Consider the following 17,390-nt stretch of genomic DNA (forward strand, 5'->3'; position numbering starts at 1 on the left):
CAGTTTAAAGTGAAAGTAAATGTAGCATTCATACTAGTATAAATAATAAGAAATAAATGTCATTTTCAAAAAAAAATGAAATCCAGAATAAACCATAGGAAAGCAAGACCAAAAACTCAAATCAGTCTTTAAAACATATATACCACTTTTTTCCCCGGGTTCTGGATGAAGCCAAGCCAATGTGGGTAGCAAGATGCTACTACCCAGTGCACCCACAGCACTGGGCGCCTAGGAACCCACCGCTTGGTTGCCAAGGTGACGCCCGGTCGGCGCGGCTGCCCCGCCCCGTCACGCCGTCACGCGCTCGCGCGGCGACCCGCCTCCAGCTGCGCTGCCGCGAGGACGACTGGCTGGCCGCGCGGGTCTCACTATTCTCACTCCATCCGCGCAGCCAATGACTGCGCCGCTAGGGCTTCGTTGACGTGAGTCACACGCTGCCGGGCCTTAGCACGGACCAATCACTGCACGGCAAGGGCAGGGCGGGAGTGGGGCAGACCAATTACGACAGGCGAGCCCGGGCCCGGCCTCCGGGCCCTGCCCCTGAGCCGGCAGAGGTAGTGAGAAGGCCGCTGCACCTGCCCGGTCTTGCGCTGAGACCGCTGTCTGTCGCGGGGACGCCAGGTAAGGCGCTCTCTAGCCTGATCCGGGTGGAGGGCGACTGAGACGGGGACCAGCAGGGTGGTGTCCGGCTGAGACCGGTAAGGATGCGGTGGGAAGAACGTGGGTGGGCTGTGCAAGACTCCAGGCAAGGAGCCTAGGTTCTCAAGTGATGCAACTGGAATGACAACACTTCCTGCCCTTTAAAGAGTTTGCAATCACCTGGAGTCTGGATCATTAACTTGAGTCTTAAAAACTTTTTACAAAAACACCATCACCAAGTGGGGGAGTAGGGTGTGTTCTGTGTTTGGGAATCTGGGAAGCTGTCCCAGAGGTATTGTAGGATGTGGCTCCATCTGAGAGAGGGGTGCATGGACGAGAGGTCTAGGCTTCACATTAGGAGAATTACCCGCGCTTGAACCATGAAAGTTTAACTTATATTTAAATGGATCCTGACCCTCTGCCTAAGGCTTCTCTAAGCAGCAGTGCCGAAAGAGGGACTGGGATTGTCAGCCAGGAGTTAAGTTATCCTACGAGTACATTTTTTTTTTCATCCTTTTTATTTTTTATTTTTTTTTTTGAAATCCGAGGATCTAGTCTACCTGATTCAGATCGGATTTCCAGGCAAGCAGGCTGCTCAAAACTAAGGAGGCAGGATATTCATTTCAGCAAAGCCTGCTTTCCCCTATCCTGTCTGATCACTTTATCTGACACTTTGTTTAACTACATGCCCAGTTTTCCTCTCCTCGTTACGGAGCGTGAACTTGAGGTAACTGAACCCTGTCTCAGCATTGTGTGGAAGTTGGGAGACTTAGTCGAGGATGCCGAGTTAGAGACTAGAACAGGTCTTTTAATGCCTCTCAAGTTAGGCATTAAAGCGTGTTTGGGATGGGCACCTGATGCACTGTAGGATGCATTCAAGTTTGATCCAAATCTAAACTGTCGATGAGTGGAGATGGCCAGCAGCCTTTTGGGTAATCAGAATCTAAATCAGGATAGGAGTTACAGATGATGGATATCAATCAGCATGTCAGATGATATCCATCAGATGATGGATATCAATCAGACCAGGGTAGCTCTGTTGTCATCTGGTCTCTTTAGTGTCTGGTCCAGGTCTCAGGGTAGAAAGTGCTTCTGCCCAGAAACCCTGTGCCCCTCTGTCCTCATAGCGCTGTAATCTCCCTTGTATCCTACATGTCACATTGGTTTGTGAGGCTTTGGGACCTCCCTCCAGGAGTGGGGCAGGGGAGCACACTGACAACACATCATACACAGATATTTGTTAGTGGGGAATCTATGTGAATTCCATGAGACTAGGAAAAATGTCAAATGGAGAAATGTCAAATCTTGTTGGTTGCTGAGTGTGTGGGTGAACACTGGTAATCTCAACCCGCAGTGGAAGCAGGGTATCAGGAGTTCAAGGTCATCCTTAGTTGCATAGTTTAAGCCCAACTTAAACTAAAGCTTTGATCTTGGGTCAGAGAGAGAGAGAGAGAGAGAGAGAGAGAGAGAGAGAGAGAGAGAGAGATCACCATCCAGATTGGTCAAATGAAATAAGTTCCAAAGAATATTGGATTTGACACCTGGGGCACTTTGTGAATTTTTTTTTTAAGAGTAAGTTGAGCATACTGATAGAAATAGAAAACAATGGGAGTGAGAACATGCCGCCAGTGTGAGCAGCCTTTTCAGGAGGCCTGGGTAAACTGTACTCCTCCACTCCCCGTCCATACAACTTTGTACAGTTACTCATTTATCCTAAACCTCAGCTCATCATTTGAAAACCAAGGATCATAAAAGTTCCTCTATTTCACAGCGAGGCGAGGGTTTAGCTTAAAATGACAGCATATACTGGGTATGCAGAAGGTGCTCAATAATTGTTAGCTTATTTTAGGTGCTGTGTGCCAGGTCTTATGTTTAGTGCTTAACATGATATTTATTGAGTGCTTAACATGATATTTATTGAGGTTTCCTGACAATTTATTATATTATTATTATTATCATTTTTTGAGACAATTTTTTTTAGTTTTATTTATAAGTTATATGAGTACACAGTAGCTGTCTTCAGATACATCAGAAAAGGGCATCAGATCCCATTACAAATGGTTGTGAGCCATCATGTAGTTGCTAGGATTTGAACTCAGGATCTCTGGAAGAGTAGTCAGTGCTCTTACTGCTGAGCCATCTCACCGGCCCCCTCTTGACAAATTATTATTGAGGAATTTTTTTTTTTTTGATAAAACTATGGCTCAGAATTTTATCATTCCATAAGATCTGGGACATGTAGCAAGGACGTCGGTGTTCATTTGGTCATTGTCAAATTTGGTATTGACCTCAGGAAAAATGGAGATTGGTACGATAGTCTTGTGTTTTGTAATTTTGTAGTAGAGGGTTGACAAAATCTTTGGGTGGGTGGGGATCTCAGTGGTAAGAAGCTTATGTGGGTGGAGGAGGGTGGCACTTTCAATCTGGACTTTCATTGTAAGAAGGGTAAGGTAGCTTAGGAGAGATGACAGGAGATAAGGAATTCTTTTCTGCCTCCTCTCCCTTCCTTTCCCTCCCCTCCCTTCCTTTATTCTCCCCTCCCCTCTGTTTTTCTAGACACTATCTCACTCAAGCCAAGTTGAAACTCAACCAAGATTTGAATATGATTTTATTCTATTACTGTTAATTAAAAATTGCTTATTTTATGTATACCAAGTGTTTTGCCTACATCTCTGTTCGTGGAAGCTTGGTACCCTTGGTGTGAGAAGAAGGCATCAGATCCCTTGGAACTGGAGTTCTGTAGGGTTGTGTGCAACCATGTAAGTGCTGGGAACTGAACCTAGGTCCTTTGAAAGAGCAACAAGTGCTCCTCACTGCTGACCCCAGTCTCCAGTCCCATGCATGTATTTTTAGAATGAAGAAAGTGGGCTTCCTGCGAACATGAAGGACAAGAAATGAAAAAGGATAAAGGAGAGTCATGTCCTTGGTAAGATACTCTAGGAAGTAGAGAGGCAGAGGCAGGTGGATCTCTGTGAGTTCAAGGTTAGCCTGTTCCACTGACTGAGTTCTAGGACAACCAAGGCTACACAGAGAAACCCTGTCTAGAAAAGCAAAACAACACAGCACAGCACAAAGCAAAGCCAAAAGAACATAGAAGACTTACTGAAAAGAATGAGGACAGATTGTGAGGCCAGCAGATATGGGAGGATAACGGGTGGGGCAGGAGTGAGTTTGGAGGTCTGAGAGAAGGTGATTTACCTTCCTAGCATCTGTCACATAGATCAGTTGTAGAAGTGGTAGCGCATTCTAAAAGTGCCTGTTGTTGACTCTTCTAAGGCTATACAAACACTATTGGTTTTTGAGATTCTATATGCTGTATCCTGGGCTGGCATTGAACTTGATATGGTATAACCAAGAGTCACCTTGTACCTCTGATCCTCCTCCTGCCTCTACTTCCCCAGCGCTGGGATTACACATACACTACACCTAGTCTGAGTGATGTTGGAAGTGGAGCTTTCTGTATGCTAGCCACACACTTTACCAACGGAGCACTAAAATGCGTTTCTCGTCTTGTTTTGTGTTTTTAGGGAATGGGGTCCATCAATTCATAAGTGACAAACAGCAGAGATATTTTCACAAAAGTGAGATTCACAGTGAAATTAGTCATGTTTGATTGGTGACTGATTAGACTAACACTTATTAAGTAGGTACCATACATAGTCTCCTTTAAGAGATTAAAATCATTAAAATTGAGCTGGGTGTGGTACCTTTAATCCAAGAACTCAGAAGACAGAGGCAGGTGGATCTGTGCCTTCAAGGCCAGCCTGATCTGCAAAGTGAGTTCCAAGACAGACAGGTCTACACAGAGAAGCCCTGTCCAAAACAAAAAAAAAAGGAAAGGAAAGAAAGAAAGAGAGAAACTAAAATTGCTCCTGTCACTTCACAGACCACCACTATAAAGTTTTGTCCAGTACATTTTCTGTGTGTCTATGTACTATGAACTATGTACTATGTACTATGTCTATGTACTATGAACTATGTACTATGTACTATGTACTATGTACTATGAACACATGCATGAGATGAGAGTGTTCAGAGGAAGTGCATGATTTATATAAAAAACTAGGGACTTCTCTTCTACATAGTTTTACATAGCTATACATGCTATTCTGTAAGTATGTCTTGGGTTTTCATTTCATTTGTATTATTTGCATATAGGGTGGGCAGTTGGGAGGACTGACATCATACATGGAACTGCAGGTACCTGGAGGTCCAGAAGAGGGAATCTGATCCCTTGGAGGTGGAGTTAGAGGCAGTTGTGAGCCACCCAGCATGGGTGCTTGAAACCAGGCTCAGGTCCAGTCAGTGCCTATGTGTTACCACCAGTCCATCTCTCCACCTTTCTCTCTCTCCACCTCTCTCTCTCTCTCTCTCTCTCTCTCTCTCTCTCTCTCTCTCTCTCTCTCTCTCTCTCTCTCTCTCTCTCTCTCTCTCTCTCTCTCTCTCTTTCCTTTTCAGAATAAAAGCATGGGGCTGGAGAGATGGCTCAGAAGTTAAGAGCACTGACTACTCACAGCTGTCTGTAACTCCAGAATCTACTCAGATACACATGCAGGTGAAACACCAATGCACATAAAATAAGAATAGAAGTGTAAGTGCTTGCATTTTAGAATGAAGAGCACGAGGTTTCGGTGACGGTCGGTGAGCATGGATGGTTGTTGAAGTACTGGTAGGGCAGGAGTGTGCTTAAACAGTTTCTCACGTGCTGCTCAAGGTTTTCGTCTTCGTCGTTTTATTTGTTTGTTTATTTGAGGCATCCTGGGGACGTCTTCATATGTACTTTAGGCTCACCTTGAACTGTCGGCAGTCTCCTGCCTCAGGCTCTCAGCACTGGCCTTACAGGTGTAAACCCTCATGCTCAGCTCCCTAATTCTTATAAACAGCTGTATAATTGCCTATGGAAGGATTTAATAACATTGATTTAACTCATCTCTTGCTTTTGGACTTGAATGTTCTTTTTACTCTGTTGCCAGTTAGAAGCTATGTTTCCTTAAAGCTTAGCATGTTTGTCTCCTACACGTGAGTTAAAAGAGTTATCTTTGTTCTATGAACTGCTTGCCTGTGAGTGGCCCTTGATATTTTTTTCTGCTAGGTTTTTCTTTTTTTTTTTCTTTTTCTTTTTCTTTTTGGTTTTTCAAGACAGGGTTTCTCTGTATAGCCCTGGCTGTTCTGGAACTCACTTTGTAGACCAGGCTGGCCTCAAACTCAGAGATCCTCCTGCCTCTGCCTCCGAGTGCTGGGATTAAAGGCGTGCGCCACCACGCCCCGCTGTGCTAGGTTTTTCTAAAGCATACTGTCCCATCTTTATCATGTGTTGGGATGCTTTTTGTAGTTTCAAGGTTGATCTCAGGCCTTGTTTACGAGTACTGTTTTGTTCCTGCCAGAACTTTTACACTGTCACTTTGGGCAAACTTCTTGGTTTCTGTTGTGTGTGTGTACACACGTGCGCATGTGTGTGCAAATCAGAGGACAGTTTTGTAGAGTGAGCTCTCTCTATCTTTACTTGAGTTCCAGGATTAAACTCAGTAACTTGAGTGGCAAGTGCCCACTGAGCCATCTTGACAGCCCAAGCCTAATGCTTGCTTGATGAAATTCAGTTTTTCCACAGAGAATACATACTGAAAATTTCTTTAGTATTACTTTGGAATTCCCTTCCCACTGTTCTTTGAGATATTGAAGTAGAAAGGAGCATTTAGTTTTTAGTGCAGCATCTACACATAGAGATGGTGGTATCTGACATTCAGTAGATTTTTTTATGCTGTTTTTCGAATTTCAGTGCTGTGTGTATCTGTTTACTTACTATAGGAATAAAAGGTCCCTCGCAGAGATTTGAAAATGGCCTCAAACAAAAGTGTTGGCGTGTTCAGCTCTGCATCCCTGGCTGTGGAATATGTGGACTCACTGTTGCCTGAGAATCCTCTGCAGGAGCCCTTTAAGAATGCTTGGGTCTACATGTTGGACAACTATACAAAGTTCCAGATCGCAACCTGGGGCTCCCTGATAGTTCACGAAGCCATCTATTTCTTGTTCTCTTTACCTGGATTCCTATTCCAGTTTATACCTTACATGAGAAAGTACAAGATTCAAAAGGTGAGTATGATGGGTTTGTGGTCAGATACTGGAATTGATGTTTTTCAAGATGTTTTTCCAGAACATTGAATACACAACAGTACTGTCCAGTAGAAATATAATGAAGCCTAGCCCCACCTGTGTGCCCCGATCCTGATAAGAGAAATTAGCTGGGGGGGTGGGGGGAGGAAATGTGCACAGGGCCGGTGGCTGCTCTGCTGCATTCCTTCCTCCTCCACACTCAGCCGATCTAACTGGATGGTACTATGCATAGACTCCATACGTATACGATAGGAGTGCCAGCAGCTTTCCTATGCTCCCACATTATGGGTAATGCTCCTCGTGTCTTCGTTTTTGTTTCAACATATTAGATGTGGCTTGTGAGACTGCTGTGTGCATAAGTTACTCAGGTATGCACAGTCCTTTGTCTTAGTTTTAAACAAAGATAGCAGAATGTACTCTTACTACTATATAGGCTACTTGCTTAGCATGGTTTCTTAGAGGAATTTGGACAAATATAGAGACAGAAAGGACTTATCAGCATTTGGTACTCCAATTTTACTTCTTGCATTGAGATAACATCTTGTATATATCTCAGGGTGGCCTTCAACTTGGGATCCTCTGACTTGCACTTCTGAGTGCTTACAGGCATGGACCATCCCCAGCTACCAAGAATTGTTTTTAATGCCATCATTGGCTAATCTAAACAGTCATAACCAGCTAAACTCAAGGGCACATACAGAGCAGGGGCAGAAAGTCGATGCTGAGCATTGGTCTGCTTTGCTGGGTGTGCAGGCCATGTCTTGTTGGTCTCTTGGCTTTGTAGCCTCTCCCAGTGAGTCACTGTAAGGAAGTGACACAGGCTCACACAGGCTCCTCTGCAGCTAACCTGGGCGTTGGGGTATCTTGGACTCTAGGCCAAGAGGAGAACGAGGAAAGGGAATAAAAAAAGAGAGGTAGCTCAGAAGCTTCTGTCAGCCTTTGTTAAAGTCACAACACTGCCAAGGTGCTTCGGATGAAAGGACCAGAGCTGAGAAACAGCTCAGATAGAATGCCAGGAGTTCTGAGTCACTGTGTCACCATTGATTCATTGAGAAGTAAGGCTGAGTCACCTGTGGCTACCAAGCTGGAACATTGTTTCCTCCTCTGCTGCCCTCTGTAGCTGACTGCTTGCTCTTAGGTGGTGGTGCCTTTCCAGAGGAGAGCTGTTTGAGCTCAGGGTGTGTGGGTGGCCTTAAAGAGAAGTGTGGCAGGAAGGAGAATAAACAGGCCTGAGAATGAAGTCCTTGTGGCACATATATTTTCATTGGGCACATACAAGGTTGTGGGTTACAATCAGCATGGCCCACACAAAAGCCATACATCGTAATTGGTTATACCTACTGAATGGCTGAATAGAGTGGCCGCAAGTCAGTGCTCTGTGTCATCAAAATCCAGCCTGTGAATTTTTTCAGTACTTAAGTAGTGATTTCAAATCAATACAAAGTCTCTTAACATAAAGGGGCTGAGAAGGAAATAAAGCCTAGAGCTTGTAGCTCCATAGTAGAGAACCTGGTAGAGGCAAGGGAATCTTAGTGAGTTTGAGGGCAATCTGGCCTACGTAGTAAGTTCTAGGTCAGTCAAGGCTACACAGTGAGACCTTGTATCAAAAACAACAGTGATACAGAATAAAGCAAAGTAAAATAAAATAAAGCAAAATAAAAAGGAAGGTAGACAGACCCTGGGCTGTATCTTCCCACCCCGCAGCACAATTAAGTAAGTGAAAAAAATAAAAATAATAATGGAGGTGGAGCCTATGTGTGCTTTGTGAACCACACGCTGTGATTTAAATGCGTACAAAATGATTCCTCTTTTCTTCAGTGCTTTAGAAAGTCCAAGATACAAAACTATATTAACACATAGAACACTATATTTTAACTTAAAAATTTGCCCTTGCCTCCACAACAGGTGTAGCATACACATGTGATCCTAGTGCTTGGGTGGAGGCAGGAGGATCAGGTTCAAGGCTGTTCTCTGCTACTGATAGGAAGTTTGAGGCCATAAGATACATGAGAAGCTAACTGAAAACTATTGCACACTTCCCCCCTCATCATTCATCTATGAACGAGCTAGGGGCTAGACAGATGAGTGGTTAACAACACTAGCTGCTTTTCCAGATGACCTGGGTTTGGTTCCCAGCACCCACAGGGCAGCTCACAAAGGTCTGTAACTCTAGTTCCAGGGGACCTAATGCCCTCTTCTGGCCTCCAGGGGCACCAGGTATATACATGGTACACAGAAATGCAGGCCAAAGACCCATGCACACAAAAAGTTACACAGCACTAAATGCTTTCCACTAATAGACAGCTGAACAGTTAATTCATGTGCTTTGGAGTTAGAGGAACTTTTACACGCGTGACAAGGAAAGCAGAAGTGTCTGGGATTGTTTCTTAAACAAAAATAAAAGCAAAAAAAAAAAATCACATTTTTATATTTTTCCTCACAAGAGAAGTACAAATATCTCTGAGGTCCATGGCTCCAACGGGGCCATCCCTTCATATTGGCGTAAAGATGTGCATATTAAGTAGGAACCAGTTAGCTCTGGTACTTTGCTAGGCATACATTTAAGTGCCATCTTAGCCAGCTTGCGTATACCATATAAATAACATAGCCTACTGTCTTAGTCAGGGTTTCTATTCCTGCACAAACATCATGACCAAGAAGCAAGTTGGGGAGGAAAGGGTTTATTCAGCTTACATTTCCATACTGCTGTTGATTACGAAAGGATGCAGGACTGGAACTCAAGCAGGTCAGAAAGCAGGAGCTGATGCAGAAGCCATGGAGGGATGTTCTTTACTGGCTTGCTTCTTCTGGCTTGCTCAGCCTGCTCTCTTATAGAACCCAAGACTGCCAGCCCAGAGATGGTCCCACCCACAAGGGGCCTTTCCCCCTTGATCACTAATTGAGAAAATGCCTTACATCTGGATCTCATGGAGGCATCTCCCCAACTGAAGCTCCTTTCTCTGTGATAACTCCAGCCTGTGTCAAGTTGACACCCAAAACCAGCCTCACACTATGGAAGCTCAGGGCCACACATGTGCTAGGTGCCATTTTCTACAATTCTGCCCCCCACCCCCTACCCCCAAGCTTCGTTATTTTTCTACGTAAAGCTACCTAAGTTTCCAAGTCTAAACCAGGAAACCAAAGATGTCATCCCAGGTCAGCCTGACTTTTCAAGTTACTTTGGCTTTGGTCATAGACTTGAGCTCTGGAGTGGGGTCAAAGATACCATAGAGTAGAGATGCAGATGCAAGCTAAGGAAGCTTACTGTGTGTCGCCACTTGGTTCATTGCTAAGGAAACTGATGCCACTGTGAGCATCCTAGCTGGTTCTTTAGTTCAGTATACTTGGCCATGCCTATAGGTTGATTCTTAGATTAAGGATTCATTTTGTTTTGTTTGTTTTGTATATATTTTGTTGTTCGTATTGTGTGTGTGTTTGCTCACCAGAACACCCATGTTGAGAGGTCTTGAGATTTGAAGAACAGACTCTCACACACACACACACACACACACACACACACACACACACACCGTCTTTAGTCTGAACGTTGTTGTCAGAGAACATCTCTGAAGTTCTCACAGCCTATAGCTCTGCTGTCATGGGTATACAGAAAGTACTTATTCCTGCAGATGAAAACCACCAAATGCCTAGAGACAACGAGTTGCCATTGTAATAAAAGCTCCCAGCTGCTGCTTGTGCAGGCTTTCTATGGGGCACTCAATGTCAACATGACATAACTTACTTTGGAAATGTCTCTTAAATGTCCTGTGGGCAGCAAAGCCTGGATAGCTTAGTTGCTTCTTACATAGTTTTAGGTCCCCATCGCCATATTTGTTATTAACATTTTTACACCTGTTTAAAGTAATTATAGTACCTGTTAAGATCACTTGCCACTGTAGTATAAACTGAACACAGCACAGAACTGAGGGGTTATATATATTAGAGAAAATTTTAAGAATTTATTTCTACCTGCTCAACTGAACTTTAGCTGACTATTTTTAAATATTGTGATTTTTTTTTTTCCTCTATAGGATAAACCAGAAACCTTCGAAGGCCAGTGGAAGTGTTTGAAAAAAATTCTATTTAATCATTTTTTTATCCAATTGCCTCTGATTTGTGGAACATACTATTTTACAGAGTTTTTCAATATTCCTTATGATTGGGAAAGAATGCCAAGATGGTATGTCAGTGATAATTTGATGTTCATATTCATTCATGGTTTATTTTTAAATTATATTTTGCTTAATGTTTATCGTCTTCATTTGGTTAATACCCTGAAGTTTCTTATGTCCTGATATGACTGGATACGCATGTGCCAGAACCTAGGTACACTTTTTGAATTGAATCTTTTAAACGGGATGTGGTAGCATACACCTGTGGTCCCAGCACTCAGGAGGTGAAGGTGGGTAGGCCTGAAGCTGCAGAATCCTCCTGGGCTACACAGCCAATCCATAGCCTGCCTGGGATACAGTGAGACCTTATCTTAAAAAAATAAAAATAAATGAAATGAAACAGTTGAATCTTTTCTGAAGCATCTACATGGTTTTTGATGTTATTTGCTAAACAACAGTACAACAATTACAATGTATACATTGTTAGATATTGTGAGTAATCTAGAGATAATTACATGAGGGGGTTCCAAAGGCTTCCTACTACTAAATATTTCAGTATTTAAAGAAGATGGTTGAGCATATTTGTATAATAAATTATTTTTCATTATCTTATTTAAATTAAGTATTTCTGTGATAGAAAAAGCAATGGCTTTACTGTGAACTTCAGGCTGGTCTTTAAACTGATTTTGTATTCAGGTCTTTGGCAACATAAATATAATAGAGATTGGGTCACATTCCTTAACCCCCACTTTCATATTGTAACCTGTAACCTTATCTACCAGTATTGGTTCTTTGAAAGCAAGTCTCACTGTGTAGCACTGGCTGGCTTGAAGCCCACTCTGTAGGCCAGGTTGGCCTCAAACTCATTGAGATCTACCTGCCTCTGCCTCCCAAGGGCTGGATTTAAAGGTGGGAGCCATCACACCCAGCTCAGCTCTCTTGAAGCTGGGAGAATTGAATGGTTCATATACGCAATTAGATCAGGCTGGCTATTGGGTTTATTTAATGTCTGGGCAGCAGCCTAAGTCGTGGTTACCTGGTACTCACTACTGTTGACCTCTCACAGGTATTTAACTTTGGCAAGATGTTTGGGCTGTGCAGTCATTGAGGACACCTGGCATTATTTCCTGCACAGACTCCTTCACCACAAGAGAATTTATAAATACATTCATAAAGTCCATCACGAGTTTCAGGTATGTTAGACTTACAGTTCAGGCTCTTTCTACTCAGTGGGAAAACATGCTTTAGTGCTTGGGCCTTTTAAGAGCTATCAGTGGTATTTTGTCTCATGCCCTTTTTTTTGAGGGTGTGTGTGTGTGTGTGCCCGTGCGCGGGCATGTGCATGCACACACATGATGTGGTGGATAGGATACAGAGGACAACTTTGTGGAGTAAACTCTTTCCTTAAAAAAAAATATATATATATTAAATTTCATATTTTTTATATATATATCTTTATGCACCTGAGTATATGTGTGTTCACCCCATGTTCAAATGCTCTCAGAGCCAGAAGAGGTTGTTATGGATCCTGGGAGCTGAACCTGTGTCCTGTGTCCTCTTGTAAGAGCATCCCTCTCTCTTCTCCCCGTGATGCAGGCTCTAGGTATCAAAACCAACTGCAGGCTTGCATAGCAAGCATCTTTACCCCCTGAGCCAGCTCTTGGTCCCCTTTATTTCCTTTCCTATTGGCATAATATGAAGTACATGTACACACAGAACCATGCCTAACAGTTTTCTTCCGAGTCGAACTCTCATGATGGGACCTGGAGAGATAACTGAATGGTTAAGAGCCCATCCTACCCTTGTAGAAGACTGGAGCTCAACTCCTAGCACCTGCATTAGGCCACTCATAGTCACAGGTACCTGTACCCATGTGCACACATACCTGTAATTATATAAATCCATGTTAAATCGAGACTTTAAAGACTTACCAGAAAATTTCAGGTTCTCATACTCTTATCACATCAGGACGTTCGGGTGGCTGTCCTGGTATAGCTAGATGCCTAGCAGATTAGTAGTGGCTATAGAAATACTAGGTTTAAGTAAATGAGATTAATAAACAACAAGTACTTACTATTTAAACTAAAGCAGTTACTCAGTTGACGAATATTTTCAGAATAGATTATTTTTTAAGTCATAGCTGCTTTCATAGAGGTCTCAGTGGATACCTGAAAACCTGGATAAGATACCATACTAAATAACTAAGACAGCCAAAAGTAATTATTGGGCAGACAGGATATTCAGGATATAAACACTGGACACAAGAGTGATTCTCACTGGGAGGGCTGAGACCGATAGGACATTACACAGAACAATGCCCAATTTCAAACATTTCTCCAGTGTTTCCACCTAATACTTTAGGACAATAGTTAATCTAAGGTAAATGTAACCTCAAAAAACAAAATCATGATTGAGCCGGGCGTGGTGGCACACGCCTTTAATCCCAGCAGAGGCAGGCGGATTTCTGAGTTCGAGGCCAGCCTGGTCTACAAAGTGAGTTCCAGACAGCCAGAGCTATACAGAGAAACCCTGTCTCGAAAAACCAAAAAAAAAAAAAAAAAAAAATGACCTACTGTGTGTGCATGTGTAGGTGCCCACTTGTGGTAGGTTAACTGCATAGTCATAAGTTAAATATTAAGAGCTAAGGATCCAATGACTGGACTTTGACCCCTGAATCCCACAAGGTAGTGTGAGAAAACTGACTGCTAAGGGTTGTCCTTTGACCTCAGTGTACGTGCACATGACCACACACGCACACACAGATATGTAAATAAGTGTTTAGTTTAATTAGAGTTGAAGCTAGATAAGAGAGAATACTAAAACTTTCATATTGCTAGACCTTTTGATTGGTAGGAGAACTGCTGTTATCATTTGCATATGTATAGCTGGATTACCATCATTACTTATACAAACAATATAATTTTATAAAACTGTGTGTATAAATTGAATACATTAGGCTTCTCCAGAGAATATCAACACAAAGCTAATATGAGCATAGATTTATTTGAAGTCTGGAAGTATGAACCTATAATCCCAACATTCAGGCTAAGTCCAGGCATCATGAGTTCCAGGCCAACTTCAGCTATATAGATCCTGTCTCAAAAGAAAAAAAAAAAAAAAAGATTTTTCAGTATGAGGCCCAAGTGTTGCATTGAAAAAAGCTGGAAAGTGAGGCGTGGTCTCTGTAGCTTTCATGTGAATCCCTTCTTCCTTGGGAAGCCTCTTCCTTGCTCAAAAGTCATCCTCTGACTAAATGGAGAATAACATCTTCTGGTTCAGACAACCGCAGCACAGTTGGATGCTAGCAAGTTGACACATGCATCACCCATCACACTATAGTAAGGGGTTCTTCCTCTTGTGTTTTAGGCTCCATTTGGAATCGAAGCCGAATACGCACATCCCTTGGAAACCCTGATTCTTGGGACAGGATTTTTCATCGGAATTGTGCTTTTGTGTGATCACGTAATTCTCCTGTGGGCATGGGTGACCATACGTTTGCTGGAAACCATCGACGTGCACAGGTGAGTGACGCTTTTGCTCAGGTAAAAGACATCACAGTTCTGTTTGCTGTGCGTTGGTGTGCTTGTGTGTGTGAATGCATGTTTGTATGTGTGGGGGTGGGGTATATGTAACCATGATCACTCTTCCAAGGCAGGGCTTTTCCGTCAAACCCAGAACTCGATCGTCTTGCTAGCCAGTGTGGTCTGTGGCTCTCCCCTCCCTGCCTTTTGAGGCTTGAATTCCAGGCAGGCCGCCCAGCTTTCATGTGGGTTTCCGGAGTCCCCGGGCCTGCACGACAAGCACTTCAAGCACTAGCCATCGCTCATGTTGCTTTTAAAAAAGAGGATCATAATCACTGAATAAAAGTTCAAGTAATAGATGTTTTTATAGAGTGATGTTTCCATTCACTGAGTGACAACAGCATACAGTATGTGTCTTGTCAAGCAGAGTACTGATGGCTGCGTTGAGCCTCAGTCCCAAGAGTGTGCTGAAACCTGGGGCCTCTGCCATGTTAGGCTGTTGCTTGTCTCTGGGTGGAGCTGACAAAAGCCCACACTTAGGGAAGCCGCTGCTTGTAATACATACATGTTTTAGATGTTTCCTTTCCACAGACTGGAGACAGGATAAAGCATTATAGCCAATTTTAGATACCAGGATTAAAGAGTAGACCAAACAAGAATCTTTTTGAAGTCATTTGTTCTCCCAACTTAAACAGCACAGTAGCATTTTAATTTTTTTTTAAATATTTGATGCTAATTCCACATAGCCTTTCTTAACACACGTAGCATTATTGACTTAACCTTTTCATGTCCTGGTGTCAGACTTCCATACATCTTTTAAGGTTGTCAGATTTCCATAACATGTACCTTCTCCTGTAAGTTTGTTGTTGTTTTGTTGCTGTTGTTGCTGGTTTTCCAGCTGGGGCCTCAAAGCCCTTGCTGACCTGGAATTCATTTGTAACTCAGACTGGCCACATACTGACAGTTCAGCCTCCCAAAAACTGGGGATAGAGTGTCTGCCACCACACCCTGCCCTGTTTTTATCTTTTGTAAGCATATGAGGAATTAAATGATTTGGGTAAAGAAGAATACTTCCTGTTAGCAAGCATGTGATTGTTCATACGAATACCATTTGTTCAACAGATGTCTAGTGAATAACCTGTATCCTTTGCATTTCAGCGGTTATGATATTCCTCTCAACCCACTGAACTTGATCCCTTTTTATACGGGCGCTCGGCACCATGATTTCCACCACATGAACTTCATTGGGAATTACGCCTCCACCTTCACGTGGTGGGATAAACTCTTTGGGACAGACGCCCAGTATCATGCCTACATTGAAAAATCGAAGAAGCTTGGGAAAAAGTCTGATTGAGCACCCCCACTCGACGCCTTCCTCAACTGCAGCTGGCCACTAACATTGCTTCTGGGGACTTGGCTGCCAAGTGATAAAAACGTTAACGACCTTGAAGTACTCTTCCAGATGAGCGCTCTTCTACTTTACATCCAAGATCTGTATATGTGGGAACAAATAAGTAAATATATATACATATATATATATTTAAGTACAGTTTTCATGAGGAGGCTTTAAAGGCCATATTGCTAACCTCACCAAAAGGTTTCGGAACTGGAGGAAGTATTAATGTACAACTCACCACTTCATGCCATAGGAGGCTGAAGTTGACGATGCCTTTTAAGCCTTTTACATACACTGGTCAGTTTGGAAAATTCTCAACAATAATGTTTGCCTTCTAGTTTAAGACATGGTGTATTTTAGAAATTACCTGAAGTGAAAATATCACGAAGTGAATATATCATCTGGTGAGCGAGTGACTGAAACCCCGCTCTGGTCTGGGTTTGACCAGTTTAGGACTCTTATTCTTTCTGTGAAGGATTGTTTGATTGTAGTAAGTTGATTGGCATCTTGTAAATTGGCTCATTTCCTACGTGATGTACATAGAATATTATAGCCTAAAGATTTTCCAGTTACTTGCGGTCTTTTTAAATTGAGGAGCCCCACTTCCACTGTCCACCCCTTGTCTTTGTGTGTCAGGTGATCATTGAGATCGTATCTTGAGCTTGAATTCACTTCTCTGTCTATTTCCGGAGCTGGTGAAATAAATGTGAGTTTTGTCCGATCCTTCTGGTTTTCATGAAGATTAGCTGTCATGTTTTATTCTTATAAGGAAAAGCACAGAGATCATTAAAGTAAGTTTTACAATAAAGGAATGGTTCCGTTTTTTCCTGGCTGAGCTTTGCTGGTGGGCGCACTGTGACCTTAGGTGGCTGATCTGTAGGGGGAGCTCCATTGTCCTAGGGAACAGCTTGCTGGCCTTACGTGGTTTTCCACACGGCATAAGGATATACGTTCTAGGCCACTCACTGCATCCCAGTCTCTAGAGTTTATTGGGTTTTGTCCTTTTTCATACAGGCTCTGCCTATCTTAGGCTGACCTTGACTCTGTAATCCTGTAACTTCAGCTTTCCAATGCTGGAGTTACAGGCTAACTGACCGTGAATGGCTGGGTGAGGTTTTGGAGAGGTTCTTAATATGTGGACAAGGATGGCCTTGCTAGTAATCCTCTTGTCTCAGCCTCCCAAGATGCTGAAGTTGTAAACACTATGCTTGGCCACGTATGTTTCAAACTTTTATTCCATATCTGCCTTCCATATGCTTATGTGTGCTTGTATGTGCACATTTGTTTTTTTGTTTTTTTGTTTTGTTTTTTTTTTACTTCTTTGAAGCAGTTTGGGGCAGGACATAAAATTGTTCTGTGCTGTTTGGTTATATGAGATTACCTGTAAAGTTTCTTTTTAATCTTTGCCTTTTACTTTAATGCCTGTAGAATATACAAACCTGAGAGGAAAGCAGTATCTGTTAGCAGTGGTGGTAAACGTGCGTAAATATGTTGGTGAATGCCAAACACATTCACTTTTTTTTCCTCTTCTCAGTGCTGGGGGTCAAAGCTAGGCCCTTGTGCATGCTAGACAAGCGACCTAGAACAGCAGTTCCACCAACCTACACAAGA

The 17,390-nt window shown here is 42.8% G+C and overlaps 1 protein-coding gene across 1 annotated transcript; it reads left to right on the forward strand.

The window, feature by feature from the left end:
* The first annotated feature begins 473 nt into the window (after window positions 1-473).
* On the forward strand, window positions 474-16,500 carry Msmo1 (methylsterol monooxygenase 1). The gene is made up of 6 exons (XM_021170944.3): window positions 474-621; window positions 6,445-6,729; window positions 10,782-10,930; window positions 11,929-12,055; window positions 14,229-14,383; window positions 15,542-16,500. The coding sequence occupies exons 2-6, from the start codon at window positions 6,475-6,477 to the stop codon at window positions 15,735-15,737; spliced, it is 882 nt and encodes a 293-aa protein (XP_021026603.1). The 5' UTR covers window positions 474-621; window positions 6,445-6,474; the 3' UTR covers window positions 15,738-16,500.
* The last annotated feature ends 890 nt before the right edge of the window (window positions 16,501-17,390 follow it).

Source organism: Mus caroli, unplaced genomic scaffold (assembly GCF_978045245.1).
Source record: "Mus caroli unplaced genomic scaffold, Mus_caroli_1 scaffold_10, whole genome shotgun sequence".
In the NCBI taxonomy this organism is placed as follows: domain Eukaryota; kingdom Metazoa; phylum Chordata; class Mammalia; order Rodentia; family Muridae; genus Mus; species Mus caroli.